This window comes from Prunus persica, chromosome G4 (assembly GCF_000346465.2).
Source record: "Prunus persica cultivar Lovell chromosome G4, Prunus_persica_NCBIv2, whole genome shotgun sequence".
Classification (NCBI taxonomy): Eukaryota; Viridiplantae; Streptophyta; class Magnoliopsida; order Rosales; family Rosaceae; genus Prunus; species Prunus persica.
Genome location: NC_034012.1, coordinates 14,838,321 through 14,862,171, shown reverse-complemented (window position 1 = coordinate 14,862,171; position 23,851 = coordinate 14,838,321). Strand labels below are relative to the sequence as shown.

The following is a 23,851-nucleotide window of genomic DNA, read 5'->3' as shown; positions in this document are numbered from 1 at the left end:
ATTGAAAATGTACAAGCATATTTTCCATTATTTTGTTATCATGGTAGCGTTGGCGCTTTGACAAGTAAGGTTCATACACACGTTGGCAATTCTAATATTTTTTTTGGTTATTGTCAACATTTGACTTACGATCACACCGTAATTTTTGGAAATGTGAATTTATTCTGAAAACTCGTTAAATTTTAAAAAACACTTGAAGCACGTATTTTTCATATTCCAACCAATGTGATGATGTTTTATTTGTTCATGTCTGGAAACCATAGAGATCTTATTTATTCATAATAAATAAGAAATTGTGATAAGTTAATGTCCATCAGTCATGATCTCTTGGACTACAGGGGTCCAAGAGATTTGTGGTCACTCACCGTTGGATGTAAATTCAACGGTTCACTCACTCTTGCACTCCTTTTAAGAAACTTTTTTGAACTATTGGATTAATATCCAACGGTGGGTGACCACAATCTTTTGAACTCCTGTGGTCCAAGAGATCGGGACTGTAATATCCAATTTGGATCCAATATTATTGAATCATAAAAGGTATATGCATAATTTACTTAATTTGGTCATTAAAGATCCGTTGAAAACCTTTCACATGGGCAATTTTGTCAAACAACTATTGTAGACATTTTATGCTAAAAAACGAACAGCATGTTTCAAAGACTAAAAGGTGCAAAGGTCTAATGTTAGTGTTTGTGCTAACTTGCAATCCAAATTCAACTAGTTAAGCAGCTGCATTTGAACTGCTTTTTTTCTTTTTCATGAATGGAGATTTAGGGATTCGAAATTAGGATGAATGGAGATTTAGAGATTTGTAATCGGGACGTACGTTAATATTAAAAAGAAAAATACCACTAAATTAAGAGCTACTTGATAACGGTATTTGAATTGCTTTGTATTAAAGGTGTGGTAAAAATTGTCCAAATATTAAAAGAACAAAAATGAAAACCCTTTTTTATTTCTTCTAGCAAAAGAAACATCCGCTGTCATCTCTCCTTGGCTCCTCCAAATATTCTTAGACCAGTGGATTGTCAGTCTATTTATAAAAATTGTCCCTTACCTATCTATCTGAGCTTCAAATTCTATTTCTTTTTTTATATTTAAATATATAAGGGAGGAAGTGGAATAGCCACGAAAGATAGAATAGAAAAGGGAGAAATAAAGCCTGTGTATAGAGAGGATGACCACCACATCCTCTGTTTTCATTACATATATTCCACTGGTTAGATCTTAGTTTCTATCATTTTCTCATCTGGGTCCTCCTCGAATGGTAAACTTTTCATCCTTTTGATTTTTTTTTTTTTGTTGATCTTCTTTTGAATTATTCTTCCATGGGTCTCTGATCCACGAGAACTCTGCTCAATTTTCATTTGTTGGGGTTGTTAGGAAATTCGTTTTGTTGTTCTGATTGGTTCATGAAGGATCTGATGTTCCAAGATTGAATTTGACGTTTCCTAATTGTTGTTTCAATCAGAGCACTATCTGGGTTCTGTCTGAATTTTAGACAAGGTAATGGCTTTTCGTTTTTGCTTGCTTTTATCCACATTTGGATCTCTTTGTTTCGCATTTTCTATTCAATATCGAGTCGTTTGAAGTTTGTCAAAGTATATGATTGTGGACCATCCATGTAATTTGACAATACAGGATTGGCTCCAATGATAAAGCTTTAGGCTTTCCAATTGAATTATGAAATTTCTTTGCTGGATTTTCAACTGATATTGAATTGTATATCTTTGCAAGTGTTGTTTTCAGTTGAATTGAATTGGGTTATTGAATTTATCATTGTTTGTTACAGAAAAGGATGGAACCAGATCTTGGCAAGCTCTTCATTGGCGGGATTTCCTGGGACACAGATGAGGAACGGCTCAAAGAATATTTCAGGAAATATGGAGAGGTGGTGGAGGCTGTGATCATGAGGGATCGTGCAACCGGTCGTGCTCGTGGCTTTGGTTTCGTTGTCTTTGCGGATCCTGCAGTTGCAGAAAGAGTCATTATGGATAAGCACATGATCGATTGCCGCACAGTGAGTATCACAACTATCTTTTTGCATCACGGACTTAGTTGGTATTTTTCCATTTCGTTATAGGATCTTAGTTGCAATACTGAAATATGTCGTATAACCTTCCATTTTTAAAAAGGATCGTATTTCAAACATGACTATATCTCTCTCTAGATTTGAATCAATCAATTCAAAATGCAATTTAGTTATTTGGAATCTGCATTGAAGGAAAGTTGACACTTACGGCTACACGAATTCAAGATGGCACCAATAGTTTTGCTCAGTTTTCTGTTTTCAATCTTAGGTGGAAGCAAAGAAGGCTGTTCCTAAGGAGGATCAGAACATTTTAAACAGAACTGGGGTTGCTCATGGTTCCCCTGGTCCTGGACGCACGAGAAAGATTTTTGTTGGAGGTTTAGCCTCCACAGTCACTGAGAGTGACTTTAAGAAGTACTTTGATCAATTTGGTACAGTCACTGATGTTGTAGTAATGTATGATCACAACACCCAAAGGCCAAGAGGCTTCGGATTCATCACTTATGACTCGGAGGAGGCAGTTGACAGAGTTCTGCATAAAACATTTCATGAACTCAATGGTAAGATGGTTGAGGTCAAGAGGGCAGTCCCTAAGGAGCTATCTCCAGGGCCCACCCGGAGCCCTCTGATAGGATACAACTATAGTCCAGGTAGGACCAGTGGTTTGCTTAACGGTTATGCTCAGGGTTATAATATGAGCCCAATTGGAGGTTTCGGCATCAGTATGGATACAAGGTTCAATCCACTTTCTAGTGGTCGTAGCGGGTTGTCTCCATTTGGCACTACTGGATATGGACTGGGTATGAATTTAGAGCCAGGATTGAGCCCAACCTATGGCGGGAATTCCAACATTGGCAATAGTCTAGGATATGCACGGATGTTGAGCCCCTATTATAATGCCAATTCAAACAGGTATGCTACCCCTATTGGATATAATGCAGGTAATGGAAGGAGCGGTTCTGTAGTAAGCTCAACTAATCGGAATGTCTGGGCAAACAGTGGCATCAACAATAACATAAACCCTGCCAGTACTGGGGGTTACTTGAGTTCTGAAAATGGGGGCTTTGGAGTTGCTATAGGAAATAATGATTCAAATTGGGGCCCTAATTCTTTTTCAACTCAAAGTAGAGGCAGTGCTTCTGGATATACTAGTGCCGGTGGTTATGGTAGTGGAGAAAGCAGCTTTGGGTTGGGAGGAGGAGGATACGGAAGAAACAGTGGTACTGGGGTTGCCCCAACATCATCATTTCCCACATCAACCGTTGGTTATGAGGGGTCTTATGGGGACTTGTACCATAGTGATTCAGTTTATGGTGACTCAACTTGGCGCTCTACCAGTCCTGAGCTAGATGGTTCTAGCACATTTGGTTACGGCCTGGGTGATTTACCTGCAGACATCAGCGCCAAAAGTTCTGGGGGCTATATTGGAAGTTACAATGTTACCAGTAGACAACCAAATAGAGGTAACTATCACCTTACAACTGAATTTTGTAGAGAACTGGTTAATTCCAAATGAACAACTATTTTTTCTGGAATATGAAAGATTTGATTGCTTACTGTTTGCACAGTTACTTCTATTATTGATTTGAAGATATATCTTTATACATTGAGAATGATTCATATTTGAACTTTATGAATGTTTAAACCCAACATGGAATAATTGTACCACCCCCTTTGCTACAATCATACCAATGATATGGAGTACATGGTATACATTATGTGCATATTTATGTCTACAAGAGATAACTGTTCTTAGTTATGGTTCGAAAAGAACTCTGAAGCTTATTTTGAGTCACTCGTATAATTTTGCATATGAGGTGCTGGTAGATGTCTAACACTTCCAGCACCCAAACGCACAATTTTAAAAGTCGATTTGGATGATGTCTAACCCTTCCAGCACCCTCCCAGTAACTTGTAATCATGCACATTGAAGTTGGCTAAAATTGTTTTGTTTACACATATAAACAAGTTTGAACATTTATGTTTACTTGTGAAATTAATTATATGCTGATAGTTAAATGTTGACTCATGGAATTCAGTTTTTTCTAGTATTTTTTTTTAAATTTGATAAATATGTACTTCAGGAATTGCTGCTTAGGTGATTTGTTGGGTATCAAGAGGTGATGGTAGGTGAAGTGAAACCAGTCAAACACTGAAGGATTGTGAATAGTATACGTCTCTCTTAGTAAGATTTTCAGCTTATAAGGAAACTGATCATATAGTTCTAACGGGGTTCCTTGATTTGAAGTATACATATCAGAGAGCAATTTCATGGAATTTTGTGTCAGGTTTGGGATTTGCTTTTTTCCTTGAAAGCTTAGGTTCCTTTCTCAAAGTTTGATTGAGGTGTAAAATCAGATTGCGGATATATACTCAGGAAGACGGTTTCAATTAATGTACCTTGCATCTCCAGCGAGACCAGCCAGCATTAGTCTGTTGAAAGAGATAGAACATTGATTTTTTTTTTTTTCATTTCATTTCTGTAAGCCTGGCAAAGTTGCTGGTTCTTATGTTTCTTCTGGGATTTGCTTTTCTCTCAGATTTTATGTAAGGTTTCTGATTTACTAGTGTGAAACAATAGAGGGATGCCCAACTGGGATCCCCGTCAAATAAGTTACTGAACATTTTGATTCATTGTTTTTAAGTGAAGTTGTGTGAAGCGTCAGATATTACTCCTGTTTGTGATTTTTTTTTTTTTATATTTATATTTATAATTTTATTTATTTATTTTTTCCAATTAGCTCAACCGCTAAGGGGTGCATTAAGAATTTTCTCTCTCTTCCTCCGTTAGCATCACAAAAACACATTTAAGATGTTAAGTATAATGATTACATGCGGGTTTGTAAATGATAGGGTATTTTTTGAAGTGTGTCAATGTGTCAGGGATGAGGATTTTACTGGGGTTCTTGGGTAGGTTAATTTATCATTCCCCTTCTTTCTTCTCACTGCTGTTTAGTTTTCTCTTTTGGGTTCAATGCTGTGGAAAATGTAAATAACTTAAAATTTGCATGTGGCATTGAGACACGGCCTGGTGGCCTAAATTCAAGCTAAACTGTAGAGTCTCAATGAATCAATGATTGAGATCCTATTAAGGAGAGCTAATTTGTCCCAACACTCAGTCACCTTTTTCTTCTGCTTTATAGGATTCCTTTGTTTTTTTCAATCGGAAAACAAGAGAAAAGATGTCCTGCTCACAGCCGAAAATGTCAATAAAGTGGACAATCCCATTGCACCCCTCAAACCTCTTTTCTCATCTGTTCTAAGCCTCTTGACCTCCGCAGAACAATCGTGAGGTGTGTATACCGCCACGTGTCGTGTAATGTGGAAGACTCTGGTGCACTGCTATGCACAGACAGAGCCGATACAAAACAATGAATGATAGAGAGGTTATGTTCATACCTCTGGAACAAGGCCGCTTAAAGATAGCAAGGGGCTCGTAACTCATGTGGTTAAGAGTATTTATCCCAACATTCGAGGTGTTAAGTTCAATTTTCTCCAATATCGGTTATATAAAATAAATACAAAAATACAAAAAGGGATCCCTTAAAGGCATACATAACTTGAGATGGAAGTAGAGAATACGAATCATAAAATGCCCTCACCGTAAAAGGCTCAATGAATTCTTTCTGTCATGCATTACATTGCCAATCAGACAGAAAAAGTCACAAGTTGGACCATTACACCCAAAAAGAATACGCGGTTAGGCAATCTTTTTAACCATTAAGAGTTTATTATATTGCACAACAGTTGTCAAAATCAAGAGTATGCTTAACTTTTCAAAAATGCCACTGATGCTGTTTTGATCCAGAAGATATGGCTACTTTCTTGTTATATAGTTTCTAAAGGTCAAAAGAGTTCCTGCTCTAGCAATGGCAACAAACCAGAATCTCAAAGATCTCCAATGGGCTCTGGAAGCCATCAAATCAGAAAGCCTCAACCTACACAACATCTCCTTCTACCTTTCTCAGCCCACTTCTGGCTGCTACCAGGAAACAGAAAGCTCCATCAACATAAACATTTCAAAAGACAGCCTCTCTTACTTTTCACAGTTCCTCACAGTTTTGGGAACAGCCAAAACCAACCAGCTGCTTCTCAGAAACTTGGAGTTCCACCAGATTGAATGGGAACTACAACAACTTCGCAATCTTGCTGTGTTGCTTGAGAGTTGTTCAAACGTCAAGCAAGTTGTGTTCAAGAGAAACAGATTTGACAAACAACGCCTGTCAGAGTTGTCTGAGATTCTGAAGAGAAATAGAGTGATCAAAGAGATAATGTTTTCTGAATCGGCTATTGGGTCTGCTGGAGCTGGATTTCTTGCTTCTGCTCTTAAGGTGAATGAGAGCTTGGAGGAGCTACAGATATGGGAAGACTCCATTGGGTCAAAAGGCGCAGAAGAGCTCTCAAAGATGATTGAAGTGAACTCAACACTGAAGCTGTTGACAATATTTGACTCGTATTCGATCACTGCAACTCCACTTATTTCTGCAGTGTTAGCAAGGAATAGGACTATGGAAGTCCATGTTTGGAGTGGAGAAAATGGAGAAAGAAGTTCTAAGGTGGTTGAGTTTCTACCTGAGAATAGCACACTTCGAATTTACAGGCTCGACCTTTCAGGCGCTTGCCGGGTTTCCTGTGCTCTCGGGTGGAACTCAACTGTCAAGTCACTCGACATGACTGGTGTCCGGCTGAAATCAAGATGGGCTAAGGAGTTTCGATGGGTTTTGGAACAGAATCACAGCCTCAAAGAGGTAAACTTGTCCAAAACTTGCCTGAAAGATAAAGGAGTTGTGTATGTAGCAGCTGGACTCTTCAAGAATCAGAGTTTGGAGAGCTTGTATTTAGATGGAAATGCGTTCGGAGGTATAGGAGTTGAACATTTACTCTGTCCTCTGAGCAGGTTCTCTGCCCTGCAGTATCAAGCAAACATTACTTTAAAATCCGTCACATTTGGAGGTGGAAGAACCAAGATTGGAAGGGAGGGACTTGCAGCCATTTTACTGATGCTGACGACCAACGAAAGTTTGACTCGGTTAGGGATATATGATGATGAGAGTTTAAGATCAGATGACTTTGTTAAACTCTTCAAAAGTTTGGAGAAGAATGCTGCCTTGAGACACTTATCTTTACAGGGCTGCAAGGGTGTTCAAGGAGAGTTGGTCCGGCAGGCAATCATGGAAACATTACAGGTAAATCCTTGGATTGAAAATATTGATCTTGCAAGAACACCACTGCAAAACTCAGGAAAGACCGACGGGATTTATCAAAGATTAGGCCAGAATGGGAGGCCTGAACCAGAAATGGATTTGCTTAAGGACATGCCACTTACAGTACCCAAGAGTTGTAGAGCATTTTTCTGTGGACAAGAATATGCAGGTAACTCTGAAGTTAAAGTATCTAACTTTTGTTTGTAAATTTTGATTGTCTTGAAGCACATGTTGTCTCCTAAAATGTTTTCGGATTTCGAGTTGCAGGTAAGTCTACATTGTGCAACTCCATATTGCAGAGTTTCTCTTCTTCAAAGATTTCCTATGTGGACCAGGTAAGATCTCTAGTGAACCCAGTTGAGCAAGCTGTTAGAACAGTTGGAATGAAGATTAAAACTTTCAAAGATGAGGACACAAAGATTTCAATATGGAATCTTGCTGGTCAGCATGAATTCTATTCTCTCCATGATCTCATGTTCCCAGGGCATGGTAGTGCATCATTCTTTGTCATCATATCCAGTTTATTTAGGAAACCAAACAACAGAGAACCAAAGAACCCAATGGAGATAGAAGAGGACCTTCAGTATTGGCTCAGGTTCATAGTCTCAAATTCAAGAAGGGCTGTGCAGCAATGCATGCTACCAAATGTAACAGTCGTACTCACGCACTATGACAAAATCAATCAGCCATCACAAAACTTGCAGGTTGCAGTTAACTCAATTCAGAGATTGCGAGACAAGTTCCAGGGATTCGTTGACTTCTACCCAACAGTGTTCACAGTTGATGCAAGATCATCAGCATCAGTGAGTAAACTCACTCATCACCTTCTAAAGACAAGCAAGACAGTTCTTCAAAGAGTCCCAAGAATCTATCAGCTTTGCAATGATCTGACACAAATATTATCAGATTGGAGATCAGAGAACTACAACAAGCCAGCTATGCAGTGGAAGGAGTTTAATGAGCTATGCCAAGTCAAGGTTCCATCCTTAAGAATTCGATCGAGACATGACAACAAAGAGAAGGTGGAAATGAGGCGGCGGGTTGTTGCTACTTGTCTTCATCACATAGGAGAGGTAATTTATTTTGATGAACTGGGGTTTCTAATCTTAGAGTGTGAGTGGTTCTGTGGTGAGGTGCTTGGCCAACTAATAAGACTGGATGCAAGAAATCAAAGCTCCACAGAGAATAATGGATTCATCAGCAAGAAGGATTTGGAGAAGATTCTAAGAGGAAGCTTACAGAGTCCGATTCCTGGAATGGGTTCAAAGGTTTTTGAGAACTTAGAGGCCAGTGACCTTGTGAGAATGATGCTCAAACTGGAATTATGCTATGAACAAGACCCATCAGATCCTAATTCCTTGCTCTTGATCCCCTCAATTCTCGAAGAAGGAAGAGGAAAGCCACAAAGATGGCAATTAAGCAGCCCTGAGTACCTTTATGCGGGGAGGCATCTTGAATGTGATGATTCAAGCCACATGTTCCTCACACCAGGCTTCTTTCCTAGATTACAGGCAAGAGTTTCCCCAATCTTCTTTGTTACTTGCTCCTCAAGTTTTGTTTATTTTCATCTTTCAATTATTTTAGATTTTATGAGTGACATTATCCTAAAGTAACCTAAGTACAAACTGATAAGATAGCCTAGCTATCTGCTTTGAATATCTCAACTTTAATACCAAAATTGTCATATGCCTAATGAGTCATGTGAATTGCTAAATACTGTATACAATATTGCCAAGAACTGAACTGGAGTCAAATGTTAAGGCAAAGCTTTACTCTAGTTCCAAATAATGCACCGATGCATGTGCATTCCTGTGTTTATCACAAACAGCAGTGCGGGTTCATGTACCTTGGGGCTAGCAATTCCATGGCTACAATGTGAAGAACATTCCACACAGTTATATTTGATTCTGTCTATGTTCTTATCAAACTTCATCTGTTTGAAAACCCAGGTGCATCTGCATAACAGAATCATGGCCTTGAAGAACCAACATGGAGCGACTTACAGTCTTGAGAAGTACCTAATCTCCATAAATATAAATGGAATCTATATCAGAGTAGAATTGGGAGGACAGCTGGGTTACTATATTGATGTCCTCGCATGCTCTACCAAGAACCTGACAGAAACCCTTAGGTTCATCCAGCAGCTTATAATACCAGCAATTCATAGCCTCTGCCATGGTATCACCTTGACTGAAAATGTGATAAGACCAGAATGTGTGCAAAATCTCACACCTCCCAGATACAGGAAAACACAATTTGCTTCATTGCAACAATTAAAACAGGCATTGCTTTCTGTTCCTGCGGACAGCATGTATGATTACCAGCACACCTGGGATCCAATCTCCGACTCCGGAAGGCAAATCCTAAGAGCTGGTTTTGATTTGGCCCGAGACCTCCTATCAGATGATGACTTCCGTGAAGTACTGCACCGGAGATATCATGACCTATACAACCTTGCTCAGGAACTGCAAATCCCAGCTGAGAACGACCCGGATGGACCAGAGAATGCTTTATCAACAAGTGACCAGCCTGACAAAGTTGATCCAACTTTTGGTGGAATTGCCAAAGGGGTTGAAGCAGTTTTGCAGAGACTGAAGATCATAGAGCAAGAAATCAGAGACTTGAAACAGGAGATCCAGGGGCTGAGATATTATGAACATAGACTCCTGTCTGAGCTTCATCGCAAAGTCAATTACCTTGTGACATACAATGTCCAAATTGAAGAGAGGAAAGTACCGAATATGTTCTACTTTGTTAGAACAGAAAACTACTCAAGGAGATTGGTCACCACCATGATTCCTGGCATGAATGCTCTTCGACTGCACATGTTATGTGAATTTCGACGAGAAATGCATGTTGTTGAAGATCAGGTAGGGTGTGAAATGATGCAGGTTGATAACAGGACCGTGAAGTCTTTGGCACCATACACCACAAAGTTCATGAAACTGCTTACATTTGCTCTCAAGATTGGAGCCCATCTAGCCGCTGGCATGGGCGAAATGATACCTGATTTAAGCAGGGAAGTTGCCCACCTGGCTGATTCTTCCCTCCTTTATGGAGCAGCAGGAGCAGTTGCTGCCGGTGCTGTCGGGGCTGCAGCAATTGGGCGTGCAGAGGGAAGGAACAGAAGTAGGGCTGCAGAAAGCTCAAGAGATATCCAGCAAGATCAAAGAACAGCACAACAATGGGTTCTGGATTTCCTAAGGGACCGGAGATGCTCAACTGGAAAGGATATAGCAGAGAAGTTTGGTTTATGGAGAGTGAGGTACAGAGATGATGGTCAGATTGCATGGATCTGTAGGAGGCATATTAACCTCAGAGCACATGAAATAATTGAAGTGCCACTTTGAAAAACTTTGCATCTAAATGTTTATGATAAATAAAAGTCATTTCCCCTTTGATGTTTTCTAGATAAAAAGTCATTTTCCCCTTCAATGTTCAGACTTTTGAGTCTTGCTTTGCAGTATGGACTTTTGAGTCTTGCTTTGCAGTATGGTCTTTTGCTACTGAAGTTTATATAGCAAGTATTAACTGACAGAATGGTGTTTTTGGCTTTCTTAGACCATGTTGTCTAATTATACTTAACCTGATATTAACATAATTAAACCTATAATTTTCACCTACATTATAATAGGCACAAAAATATCAACTTGTACAAGAGATTTATCAATTAAGTGCAGATTAACTAAATTTGTCCAAGTCATATTGATGGAGATGGATAAGATCTGGTGGATTTTTTTTTGCCCTTTTTAGAGTAGATCTGGTGGATTCTAAACAAATCATGTCAATGTTTTGGCCTTACAAACTTTTTGCTGTAAATCACCATGTGAATGTGGGATCATAATCTGAGTCATGATTATAAACATCATGGGCCCTAAATAGTTAGATGGAATTTGATTATCTCAATAATTAAAGGTTCAAATAAAAAAGCAGCTACAAAGGGGAAAGATGTCATGGTAGTTCATATATACTAATAGCAAGTTGGTGATAGAACAAAGCTTTAAACAGGTACAAGTCAAGATTTCCTGTCATCTAAAGCATCTCGACATACAAAGGGAAACAACACAATACATAGAACATTATTACATTTCATTACTAGTTATCTAAAAATCTAAAGTCACCTGTGTCTTCCTCTGAACCTGTGAAACAAAAGTTCAGAAGAAAGCCCTACTCCCATAAAACACACGGGAACCGCTGTTCTTTGGTGTCTGCATTTTCTGATCAGTGCTCGAATTTCCTGAACTGGTTGGTGATTCAAGGTCCAAAGGAAGCTTCATTTTTGCCAAAGACTCGGTGAATTGCTGCATGCTTTTCATGTACATGTCTACAAAATCCTGCTGCACCACCTGCTGCTCAGGAACAGTGACAGTGACAGTAGGTTTTGCAAATGCATCACTTGGCACCCCATTAGACGAATCAGTCTCACCATCTTTATCCACTTTTTTCTCTCCTGGGGCCGATATTTGTTCCTGGTTTGGAGATTCTGAAGCTGATGGAGCATCACATGACTCTGAGCTAGCCTGGACTGAAGGAGATGAAGCACCATTAGTTGACACACTGCTTGGGGGAGAATCAAGCTTTGGAACCTGGATAGACTCAAAAGCAGTGGTCGAGAAGCTTTCTATAGCATGAACACCCACTTCTGAACTAAGCTGATTTTCAGTTTCAGCAGTGACCAAGCTCTCAGAGCTGTGAGACTCAAATTCTGAAGATGGGATCTTAATATACTCTGAAACCATTCTCTGGTCTTCATTGTCAATGTTCGGATCTGGGAACTCTAACTTATCTAATTCACAAGGAAGCTCGGCTATCTCTGAGTCCTGCACAATAGGATTTGAGGCCAGAGGCATTACGTCTGGTGAATCTCCAGCATATGAGAGAGACAATTGGACAAACCCTGCTGGGGAATGAAACAGATCAGTTGAAGAAAGAGAGAACTCTTTCTCTAACTTCCCATTCTTGACGAGGACCTCTGACAAAGGAACCAAAGCAAACCCCAGCAACTGATCTTCAAGATAATTCTTCACCCTGCTCAGCATCCAAATCTCGCATTTGAGGGAGGAATCAACAGTCCGGACATTGAGCTGGACATTGTCATTGAAGACTGGATTTCTACCACCACCATTAATGGTTTTGGTGGAGACTGTGTTTTCTGGATCACTTGTCAGGCATAGCTTAGCATAAACATCTTGCTTGTGGTATATGCAGATGTTGTGGATGTCCCTGGCCTGATGAACGTAAACCTCAAGAACACCAATGGAATTCTCTGAATTACAAACCATGGCTTCCTTTCTATTGGCATCAGTTCCATTGGATGAAGGCCCAGCGGTACGGATGAAGAAGTTGGATTTCTGCTTCTCAGGCACAGCAACAACAGAGCCTTTGAATGGAGACACAACAGATTGAGGGGAAGCCATGAAAACACCCAGGAAAGGAACCTGAAAAGGCACAACAAAGATCTTTCTGAAAAAACTCAAGTAACTCCAATTTAAGATTTTAAGTAGAAAGCTTTAACTTTAGACTCAGATAGTTAATTCGGAAGACCGGCTCAGGGATTAAGCAAAATTGAGGACAAATTTATATATTATAACAAAAAGCCAATTCCAAAATAGAAAACCCTAAAGCATAAATTAGAAATTAGAAATTTGGCTAAACCCTAGGCCTCAAGTCCAAGCCAAATTGTGACCTTCTACGATACGGGCCACCAGACCCACAAATCTAAATCTCAGAATGTCCTGAAACTAACACAAATTATCAAAATTTAGAATGCAGACGCCAAACATTACAATAATGAACTTTCAGAAAAACCCACAAAACCCAAACCAAAAAATTAAGCAACACCAGATACTGAAGAATACAGAAACCCAAAACTTCGGCCTGATATAGAAGTAAACACAAATTTCTTGTAAATCGGAGACCAAAACCCACGTTAACAAGTTCAAGGCCCAGACACCGAACCTTACCTTGAAATTAAGCAAAGCTAACTCAGAAGAACTGGTGTACTAACACATAATTATCGATGAAACTATGTCGTAACCAAGAAATCAACCAAAAACAGACAAAACCCAGAACTGAGAACCAAACCCACAAAAACAAAACCAAGATTGAGCTGAGATGAGGATGAGTGAAATTCTCAAAACCCCCAAATAAACACTTCACTAGTGAGCTTCTCCAAAACCCACAACCCCAAAACTTAAAAACAAGCAAGCCCTTTAACAATAATGCAAGATATTTACAGAGTCCAATAAAGATACCTACTTTTCTACGGAAAAACACCACCACCGGAATCCAAGGGAGTGAAACAGGGAAAGGAAGCACAGTGACCCAGATCGTGCCACAGGATTCTAAAATCAAACCCTTTAAAATTCCACCTTTGAAACCTTCAAAAAGCCACATAGAATTAACCAATTGCGATAAAAATAAAATAAAAAGTATCTTGACAATATAATAAAGAAAAGCTGAGATGGGTTTGTTTGTTATCTTTTCCCCTTACCTTTGGCTCTTTAGCTCCAAAGTCAAATGGATAGCTTGAAATCTGTGGCTCCAATTGACGATCCGTCCAAGACTCAGTTCATCAATCGAGACGATACTGTTGTTGCTCCTGCTAAAGAAGCAAACTTTGTGAAGCTGCTAGTACAAAGTAAAAGGGGACAAAGAAGGAAGAATAATAATCTAATGGAAAATTCAGCTGTGGGTTGAAGCTTGTCGGAAAGCCTCTGTAGTTGTGTACTGCACGAGTATATATATATATATAAATATCTTTTCCAGTACTCTTTTTTTTTTCTTACTTTTTTCCTTTTTCACTTTGAGATTTTTATTGTGTTTTTGTTTTTTTTAATGATCCAAAGGAGATGGGCTTGCAGAAACACCGTCCCACGCGTAGGTCATAGGCAGACCAATCAACGAAGATTTGAGTGCGCCTGTTGGTGGGACATGAAACAGATGACTTGTCTACTGTGCGCTCTCTTTTTATGGTGATTTATGTCAGTCTCCGGATGCTTCCTGTTTGATGTGTTTCTCTTTTGCTTTCCTCTTTTGTGCTGAAAATGAAAGTTAATTGTCCATTTGGGAATTTTATTGCCCATCAAACTTTAGCTAGTGACAACAATAGGTGAGATGAAATAAAAAAATTACACTTTATACGTTATTTTTTGAGGACAATGATTTTATTAATCCAAAATTGTTCTTAAATTACTAACAAAATCAAACACATACACCAAATTGAGCAAAATCAAATCACATTGACCAAAAATTAAAGGAAAATACTTTCCTCCTTATCAGGTAAGTAAAAGTTTTTATATTTTTGCCAATAGTAGTTTGATATGTGTGCATAAGTTTTTTTTTTTTGTTGGTATTTTAGATGAATTATTTTTGCATATATGTCAAACTGTGATTCGCATGAAGAGGAGTATCTCTTTACCATTAAGGAGGCAAGTAGTATCCAAAATTAAATGAAGGCAAAACATGTGATAAAAAAATGCCTTCAATCTAAAATCTCCTCGCCATACATTAGAGCAGTTTAGAATATCGTTTTGTAGAAAAAAAAAAAAACACATGCATATAATTAAATACATGGATATCGCACTCCTCCCAACACCGTATTAAAAAATAATGCAATGGGCTTGCGGCTCAAGTTGTTAAAAGCATTTACTCATGTATCCGAAATCCTAGGTTTGATTCCCTCCCTCTTCTAATATCGCTTGTATCTAAATCAAAAGGCAACATTAAAGGCATGTTTACATATCAGTAATGGGTATGGGGGGAAAGTGAATGATTTCCATTCTTGACTTCCCATGCGTTTACTTGCAATCAGGAATGTAAAAATAAGTGGATCCCATCTCAAAATCCGTAATCACATCCCCTCAAAACTAGGTATCAGATCAACTAGGGGGGAGTAGTCGATATGATTCTCATTCCTGTTTTCTCTTGATAACTTCCAAAAATACCCTTACCACATTACCATAATTTCAAAACACTCAAACCCTAAAAAAAATAAAAACTCACGCCATAAGTTCCAAGACGCTCCAACCCTAAAAAAAATAAAAACTCAGTTCTAAGAAGTTCCATGTATTTAATCGTATGAAGATTATGCAAGTTATTATTATTTGATTGTTTACTAGTTACGTAGGTGAAAGATAAATATTTATTAGAGTTTATTTTTTCGTTTGAAATTGGCTCTGGGCAAATGTGTTATTAACATTATTATTGAACTGGACTCTTGTTGTTCATCTTGCTCAGCATATTGATTCCTCATGTTTATACCGCCTTACTGGTTTGCTGCAGGATTAGTTTGGTCTCCTTCGCCAATTTGAGAATTATATATGTGTTGTAGTGAAAATGTGTAGGGCATTTTAGTAATAAAATTAATTTAGATTCTAATTCATGAAAGTTAGTAAACAATAACAATGGGAATCAACCTCATTCCTTTGCTAATTTCATATGTTTAGTAAACAGCTTAATGGGAATGATTCTTCTCATGCCGATTCAGTAGTTTCCCGATTCCTAAATTCTCTGATTCCTTAATTTCTCCATTACTGATACATAAACATGCCCTAAGTCATCCAGAGGATTGTCACAACTAAATACTATTACTTGCATTAAAGGTGGAAAGTTAAAATTACTAAGGAATTAAAAAAATAATGAAATTCAAAATGATAGAAACTAATGTTCTAGTATTTGTAAACTTTATTTTTGGGTTTTTAAAAATTTAGGGGGAGGGGAGGCTATCTCATCCCAGGGTCAGGGCATACCAAGACCTCTTTGAGGACTTACAAAGAGGATCTTAGCCCCTTTTTAAGTTGTTACAAATTACCCCCTTTTTGTTAACTTTATTCTTTGGCTACCCTAAAAGCATAAATGGAATTTAAACAAGAAATATAACGTTTATCTTTTGGTAGACATGTTGGTGATGATGGTGTACATGGTTTTCATTTATTAAAATTCCACTATTTCAATTGAATTTAAAGTTGTAATTTATGACTTTCAAAAATTCCAAACTTTTTTCACATAAAATTTCTAAATTTTGTTACTAATGAATCGAAACAAGAGAATTCGTGTATGTCAATTTATAAACTCTCACTTTTATTCAAATTTCATGTTTATTTATCTTCTCCAAATGAAAGGTTACCGAAAATACTAAATTGAGTTTCTTTATTGTATCTGGTAGGAATTCACGAACTTGAATAATCAAGATGCGTGGCTTCACTATTGGATCAATAGAAGGCCTACACAACTATGCTGCAGAAAGGGCTCAATAAAAAGACAAACAAGGGAAAGGAATACGACGTGGAAGAAAGAACATCCTCCGATTGCAAGAAAACAAATACACGTGTTGTAAATCGAGGGGCTTGATTAGTATTGACACAACAATAGTCACACCTTTTTTATTGGATAATGAAATAAACAAAAACTAAAAAGTGGAAAGCCTTGTTGTTGTGCTCTTAAGCATTATAAATTAGTTTAATTTCTTTCATGAGCCATCCACAATGATAAAAGAAAAAAAAAAGAGAAAAAGCAGAGCAAAAGGCCTCCACTAAAAATGAAGAAAGCATCAACTTTTTCAATTTTTGTTTGGATAATGAGAAACGTTATTTTCTTAAATATAAGTTTTTAACCTTACTACAAATTATTATTGAAGAATACACACAATCCCACATCGAAAACTTAACAAAATAGAAAATCTCGTATAATTAATGCTCAACTTCTAATGACATCGATTTCTTTTATATAAAACCCCACACGTACTAAACAGATAATTAAACTCAATGCAATATCGATGTTGTTAATGGTGAGCTACAAAACTGTCCCTCTCAAATCTTAACAATTATATATACAATACAATCAATCGTTTGCAAACTATATCATATATTAGATAAATTTGAAGTCTTTTTGTCTCATACGTTTTTAAATTCAAGATATTTTGAGTTTATAATTCGTTTCATGTTCACTTTCACTGTAACCGACATTCTTTTTCTGGTCTATTTCTAATATCTCCCTTTGGTTTAATGGGCCATATAGGCCATAGCATGCCTCTCATAGGTCTTAAATTTTTTGTTGGGTAACGGCTTCTCATAGGTCTTTTGTTGCATTATTCAAACTAAAGTTCCCATTCCGAAGCCAAAACGGCAAAAATCAGTGACTAACTAGGGTGAGCTCGTTTGATTTTATTTTTTTTTCAATTCATGAAATTCTTTTGATGGGGTCACCAAGTGACCACTATTCAATGATCCATAACCATCTCTTTGACAATATACAATCCATCCAAAGTAGAACTTTGAAGAAAAACCAATGCAATTGCCTACTAGACCTCTCCTTTTCCAATTTTTTTTTTCCTCAAGGGTGACGTTTGGGGAGAAAAAAGAGAGTCTCCTCTTGATAAAGATGGAAGAAAACCCATCTATCTTCTCCCTCATTGAGTCATTTGTCTTTTTGTTTGCCTTTATTTTATATTTTATTTTAAGAGTGATGTGGATGGATGAGACTGAGACCTGTTTGGATATAATTTCGTGAACTAAAGTGTGGGTCGTTTGTCATTACTCATATGCACAGACGGTGTTTTTAGCTTTTGGGAGTATGCAATGCCGTAATTGACGTATGAGGCTTTTGAAATGTGTTCTCATACAAACAATGCTAAAGATGCCAAAGTACTACCTTCATACACTAAAATAATCTTCAACTAATCCCACCACTAAATTAGCTTTTCTGTCAACAAATTGGTGAGTTCAAATTTGATTTTTGTTAGGTATGGTTATTGAGATTTATAATAAAGTGATACTTTTATCGTCCTCTTCTTACGCATTAATTTCATCTACTTTTTTTCTTCATGTTCAGTATTAATTAGCGCATCTGCAACTGTATTAGCAAGACATGTGACTTCTAGATAAAACATGGGATGAGTAGATGGTGGAAATAGCATTACTCAATTTGATATAAAGATTCGTTTGCTATGGGGAGAAAGAAAAGGTAAACTGTTGAACTCTTCCCGTTGGCTTAAGCCTTTAACTTTCTTGCCTCCACTAGTTACCAAAGAAGCTGTAGTTTTTGTGTACAAGTTGAGTTGCATTGCATGACACTCTGACAGTGCTAACAAAAATTGAGGTCCATCTTTATGTGCTTTGTCAGGTGCTGCTTCTTGTTGTCTTTAAAGAAATTAATGTCAGCAAATCTTGACTCTTCTAGAGATCAAATCCAATAATATATATATATATATATATATTTACAGGAAGTTTCAGTTGAGGGATTCTTCAAAGAAGTTTATTTGAGAGACACTTTTGTATGGTCTACTTCGTATTATATTTTACTAATTCAAATCATGTATTTTGTATATACTCATTCAAAGATCATCTCTACCACACAAAAAAATTATTTGAATTCGATATCATTTGACCACTCAATTGAATTATTGAAATTTTAGTACTTTTTTGAAGCATCATGTTTATTGATTTTGTAGGACACAATAAGATATCGAAATGGTTTCCGATAAATGGTTTAGATCGTTGAAAAAAATTCGTAAGGAATTCTAATGGGTGTCATTTATTTGAAAGATCTCTCAACAAAAGGAGTGTACTATTTATGTATGTGTATATATATATATATATATATGTGTGTAGATAAGTTAATGAATGAAAGATAGAGATGGAGATGTTGAAAATTGTGGAAAACTAGTGGTGGCCTTTTATCACAGTTAGGTGTTCATATTTATTTTAATGGCAGTCTCTTTGACTTTTGAGTTCACGTGGTACAGGAGGTTCTTCTTCTACTCACCTAATCCCACACATTCCTTCCTAATTGAGTATATAATTTGTACAGACATGACCATTTCATTAAACAAGTTGCACAACATTCCCGTTTCTCTTCTCGTCTTGCAGCAGCAGCACACCACGCATGCAAATTGCATTTGCCTAATATTCAAATAAACTATCATTTCGAAAGTTCAGTTTGGAAATCACCACTCACGCAAATAAGGCTTGGTTTTAGGCTTAGTGCTGCACTAATGGCTCGACTTTTTTGTTGTTGTTATTGTATTGGCGGCGTTTTCTTAAGCCCACCTCGCAATCTGCAGAAAAGGTGAAAAAAAACAACAAAAACAGAAAAAGTAGCAATTGCAAACGCTTAGTTATATCTGTTTACATTATCATACATTGGCTATTGGCCAAAAAGAGAAAAGAAAAGAGAAGAAAAGATTAGAATATATATAGGAGTAACGACTCCATGTCATAATTTCTATGCCCCGCAGAAATCACCTTGAACTTACCTACATGAAATACAAACGCCATAACTGTTAGGAAAGTTACTAAAATAAAATAATTTGTACACATGCAACTGTAAGCAGGCAATCAATCACACACCTTATACTTAGTTTGAAGTTGTGTTGGCAAACATTGCGTTTAAGTCTAACTCTTCCTGCTCCTTATATTGTATGTGATTAAGTATCCTATTGAGCTAAGATGTCTTAAATATAAAAACAAGGATCTCTGCTTTTGCAAGTGGTTATATACATAAATTGGAAGGGTCTCTCTGCTTATGTTAGTAATGGAATTTTGTTAGTATGGTACCCTTACATACATAAATAGGGATTAAGTACCCCATTTAGCGATTGTGTGATCAAGGGCTTGCAGAAAGGAGAAGACTTTTGTGTTGTTCATATGGCTACACGGGTTAGTGTTTTTAGTTGTTTATGCAATTAAGTTCTAACAACATCACCTTAAACATGTTTTTCAGTTTTGTGCTTACTCATATTCTAGTATGGCTTGGGGTTTGATTTTTACATGAGATAGTAACTAGTTGTTTATAGTTTTCGACGATATGATTTTTGTTGTTGTCACAGTTAGGAAAGAGAGGGAGATTTTTTTCACATACATTGAATGTACCAACAGTGTACAAAATCACCAACCAAACCCACCTTCCCCTTTCACATTTTCACGAAATAAAAAAAAGGCTCTTAGATATATGGGTCCAATTTCAGCAATACAGTTTGATTGCAGGACAGTAATTGTTACCTATTAATTCCAGTCCTAAAGCTCAGTCATGTGGCCACCTAAGCAAATAGTGTGCCCACCAATTTTAATGGATTTACGCTCCTGCCATTATATACAAACAGAAAGTAAATGAGACAGATCCAAATTGTTATAAAATAAATGAAGCCCACATAGGTAAAATTAAGTGGGAATTAGTGGAGATAAAGTTAGTAGGTATTAGTCAAAAGATGGGATAATGATGTTGGGGATAAATCATTATGTCTCCATTAAGAGCCATTTGCTTTGCCTATAAATAGGCATTATATTTGCTTGTAAACACACATATAGAAGAGGAAGAGAATGAAGAATGAGGGTGAGTGAGTTGAGAGGAAAGAGAGCAAGAGAGAAATTCTCCAAGAGAGAAAATTGAGTGAGCCATACATATTGTAAACACAAAGTTGTAGCCCTATTATTTTACATAGTGGAAAAGTTACTGCTGCTGCTCTCCGGGGATGTAGGCATATCCGAACCTCATTAAATACTGTGTCTCATCTACTTTACGTGCAGCTCAATATTCGCACATATCCCAGTCATTTTACAACACGTTATCAGCACGAGAAGCTCTCAGGTATAATTTTTGTGCTGCACTATTATTTATACTACTAACCATTGTATATAATATATATATATATATATGAAAAGTTGATGGTAATATAATATGCTATATCTATTCACTTTTATATTACTAACCACTAACAAAAATGGACCCTTGGTAATACTAAACATATTATCAGTGGGAGACCGTTACTAATACTAACATTTTTCTTATTTTATTCGGTGGTGGTTTTAACCCCTTATTTATTTTAATTATTGTATGGTGTAGTTTTATTACCCATACGACAATATTTATTTAAAAGGGTGGCGCAGGATTATCGTCCACGCCTTTCTTTTTATTTAAAAGTATGATGAGGAATTAACCCTCATACTTTATGAATTTACTTTACCGCATATTTACTTTTACTTAAAGTATGATGAGGAATTAACCTTCATACTTTATGAATTTACTTTACGGCACATTTAATTTTATTTAAGATATGGTGCGGAATTAACGTCCATATAGCAAGTAATTTATTTTATCGCACATTTACTTTTACTTAAAGTATGATGAGGAATTGACCCTCATACTTTATGAATTTACTTTACCGCACATTTAATTTTATTTAAGATATGGTGCGGAATTAACGTCCATATAGCAAGCAATTTATTTTATCGCACATTTACTTTTACTTAAAGTATGATGAGGAATTAACCCTCATACTTTATGAATTTACTTTACCGCACATTTACTTTTACTTAAAGTATGATGAGGAATTAACCCTCATACTTTATGAATTTACTTTACCGCACATTTACTTTTATTTAACGTATGGTGCGGGTTTATCGTCCATACAAGCAATTCATTTACCAATAATTTAATTTACAAACAATTTATTTTATGGATTAATTGTGTGGTATGATGAGTTTTTTTTTTTACAAGGATACAGATCAAAACTAGAAGTTTCTTGATCCTCATCATACAACTACATCAGGACTTGAAGATCCTTGATGATGATATTGATATGAGAGCTGGCAGTCTCTCCAGTACTATATTTGTAAACATGTGATCGGACTTGAGGGTCCTTGATTCTTGATATGTAAATAAGGACATTGGGTTCCTTAAATGATGTAACAGTATTATATTGGTTAATAGTGCCGTACACATGAAAATAACTGTATTGGCAAATGTACTGTACACATGAATAGTGCCGTATACATGAATAGTGATGTATGCATAAATATTTACCATTTTGGGTAAACTGCCACTATTCAAAAGGGAACCTGCAGTTCCTTAAACTCATGGATGAGCAATTAAATGATATGCCAGAAGTTCCTCAAAATATGGACAATTATGTAAGGGCTTGAAGTCCAGAAATATGTACAGAAAATTGTAAAAATGTCCATACCATGAGAATATGTGATTTTGGCCCGAAGTTCAAAATCTAAGGGGATTGAATGTCCATACCATGCGAATATGTGATTTTGGCATGAAGTTCAAAATTTAACAGTGTTGAGAACCTAAAATTCCAACAGTTAAATAGACAACCCTTGAGGTATTATTGCAGATTGTGGCACGCCACATATTTCTTTGGCATAAGAAGATGATGAATTTAATAAAGTTCGATTTTGCTATAATCGACACCTCAAGGAAGAAATATATTTTGTGAATTTCGGTTGTTAAGAATACACCGTGAAACCTTAAATGATGAATTGAGACTCCCCACATATTTTGTTATATCTGGGCCGGAAGCACATGGATTCAAATATATGAGAAATCCCGAACTTGAGGTTGTGGGTATATAGTAGTTAATGCTCTTCACTACTATATTGTGATATTATCATGGCTCTTACTCAATTCATATTTCATGTCCATTTGAAAAGGGCAAATAAATTCTGAGTTTATGTTTAGCCCAGGCCAAAAGTTCCATACGTTGAAATATGAAATTTGGGAGAGTCGATGTGGTTATTTGAACCTATAAGGCACAAGGTTCCAAACCGTCATTTTGAAAAGACGTAAAAACCACAGATGCAAGTTTAAGAATGTGCGCAATTATTATTACAGGAACATACAACAGATAGATTTTTTCCTGCAATAAAGGTGCAGGCCCTGTAAAATCTATAAAAATACATTATGTTCTAGAAGTCTCTGAAGGAAGAGGACGGCGCCTCTTAAGCTTAGCCATGAGCCTCTCGTGGTCTCCCAAAATTCTTTCATTGGAGACCTGCAGCATGTCTAGCCTTCTCAGTGTATCAACAGAGTACGAACTCACCAGTTTCAACAAGGCATTATTCTCTTCTTTAAGTTTCTCAACCTCCTGTTGAGACTCATGAAGTATTCTTTGGAGAGACGAATTTTCAGTTGTTAAATTCTGAACCTCGTTTGCTCTAGCACGCAAACGATCAGCCATGTTAGAAACAGAAGCAGCACTCTGAATGCTAAAAGCCATTGAGTCATCAATAGCCTCTTCCTCTGATCTCCCTGTCAACAACATTTCATCCATTGGAATAATGAAATTCCTAGCTACTATGACAGCAGTAGCATCATTCATCATCACAGAATCATTAACTGTGAGATGACGATTTTGGGATACAAAGGATGGACGCCAAACTTTGGCGTCACTGGTTGTTGTGGGAGTATCATTTAAATTGAAATAATCTGGGCAGGAAGAAGAGGAAGCCATTTTTAAGAAGGTTTCGAAGAAAGTCTTAAGAAAACTAAAGTTTCAGAAAATGAAGGAAGTTAAGTTGAAACGCAGTTGCTCCAAGTTTTGCAAAGGCAATATCTATAAGAGGAAATATGGCTACAGTTTTTCAGGATCCCAATATCTTTTCGGATCCCCATATTCTCTTTTTCTTTCCAGATTCCAAAACTTCACGTGGCCTCCATTAATGTTTGTCGGCACTTTCGGCGTTTTCAAAGTATTATTTTCGTCAAAAGCCGATCTTGCTTTGCGGATTTCACGGAGCTACTTTTTCAAAAGTATCCCGAGAATCTCGCAATTTTCTTATGGTTAATTTGAAGTTCACCGGTTCTACCTATTCATTGTATTTGTGTATAAATG

The 23,851-nt window shown here is 37.0% G+C and overlaps 3 protein-coding genes across 7 annotated transcripts; 2 read left to right on the top strand and 1 right to left on the bottom strand.

Annotated features, from left to right (window-relative positions):
* LOC18780102 (heterogeneous nuclear ribonucleoprotein 1) lies at window positions 979–4,708 on the top strand. 3 transcript variants are annotated; one of them, XM_020563102.1, is made up of 5 exons: window positions 979–1,267; window positions 1,472–1,506; window positions 1,793–2,020; window positions 2,301–3,495; window positions 4,117–4,708. In XM_020563102.1, the coding sequence occupies exons 3-5, from the start codon at window positions 1,799–1,801 to the stop codon at window positions 4,128–4,130; spliced, it is 1,431 nt and encodes a 476-aa protein (XP_020418691.1). In that variant the 5' UTR covers window positions 979–1,267; window positions 1,472–1,506; window positions 1,793–1,798; the 3' UTR covers window positions 4,131–4,708. The 3 variants fall into 3 exon arrangements, with proteins under 3 accessions (XP_020418691.1, XP_020418692.1, XP_007212015.1); XM_020563103.1 differs by having other exon boundaries at window positions 1,419–1,506; XM_007211953.2 differs by having other exon boundaries at window positions 1,384–1,506.
* Window positions 5,722–10,677, top strand: LOC18780041 (protein TORNADO 1). Its single transcript, XM_020563092.1, has 3 exons — window positions 5,722–7,405; window positions 7,504–8,747; window positions 9,186–10,677. Exons 1-3 carry the CDS (start codon window positions 5,902–5,904, stop codon window positions 10,584–10,586), a joined length of 4,149 nt encoding a protein of 1,382 aa, XP_020418681.1. The 5' UTR covers window positions 5,722–5,901; the 3' UTR covers window positions 10,587–10,677.
* Window positions 11,171–13,972, bottom strand: LOC18781084. 3 transcript variants are annotated; one of them, XM_007213230.2, is made up of 3 exons: window positions 13,730–13,972; window positions 13,495–13,616; window positions 11,171–12,674 (listed from the first exon to the last, which is right to left on the bottom strand). In XM_007213230.2, the coding sequence occupies exon 3, from the start codon at window positions 12,651–12,653 to the stop codon at window positions 11,391–11,393; it is 1,263 nt and encodes a 420-aa protein (XP_007213292.1). In that variant the 5' UTR covers window positions 12,654–12,674; window positions 13,495–13,616; window positions 13,730–13,972; the 3' UTR covers window positions 11,171–11,390. The 3 variants fall into 3 exon arrangements, with proteins under 3 accessions (XP_007213292.1, XP_020418693.1, XP_007213293.1); XM_020563104.1 differs by lacking the exon at window positions 13,495–13,616; XM_007213231.2 differs by lacking the exons at window positions 13,495–13,616; window positions 13,730–13,972 and adding an exon at window positions 13,200–13,465.

What these genes read in the sequence shown, in the direction of transcription:
- LOC18780102 (XM_020563102.1), top strand. Translation starts at nt 1,799, where the DNA reads ATGGAACCAGATCTTGGCAAGCTCTTCATTGGCGGGATTTCCTGGGAC. An exon ending in ACATGATCGATTGCCGCACA is followed by an intron (nt 2,021 to 2,300) that starts GTGAGTATCACA and finishes TTTCAATCTTAG; the next exon opens with GTGGAAGCAAAGAAGGCTGT.
- LOC18781084 (XM_007213230.2), bottom strand. Translation starts at nt 12,653, where the DNA reads ATGGCTTCCCCTCAATCTGTTGTGTCTCCATTCAAAGGCTCTGTTGTT.
- LOC18780041 (XM_020563092.1), top strand. Translation starts at nt 5,902, where the DNA reads ATGGCAACAAACCAGAATCTCAAAGATCTCCAATGGGCTCTGGAAGCC. An exon ending in CTGTGGACAAGAATATGCAG is followed by an intron (nt 7,406 to 7,503) that starts GTAACTCTGAAG and finishes TTCGAGTTGCAG; the next exon opens with GTAAGTCTACATTGTGCAAC. An exon ending in GCTTCTTTCCTAGATTACAG is followed by an intron (nt 8,748 to 9,185) that starts GCAAGAGTTTCC and finishes TTGAAAACCCAG; the next exon opens with GTGCATCTGCATAACAGAAT.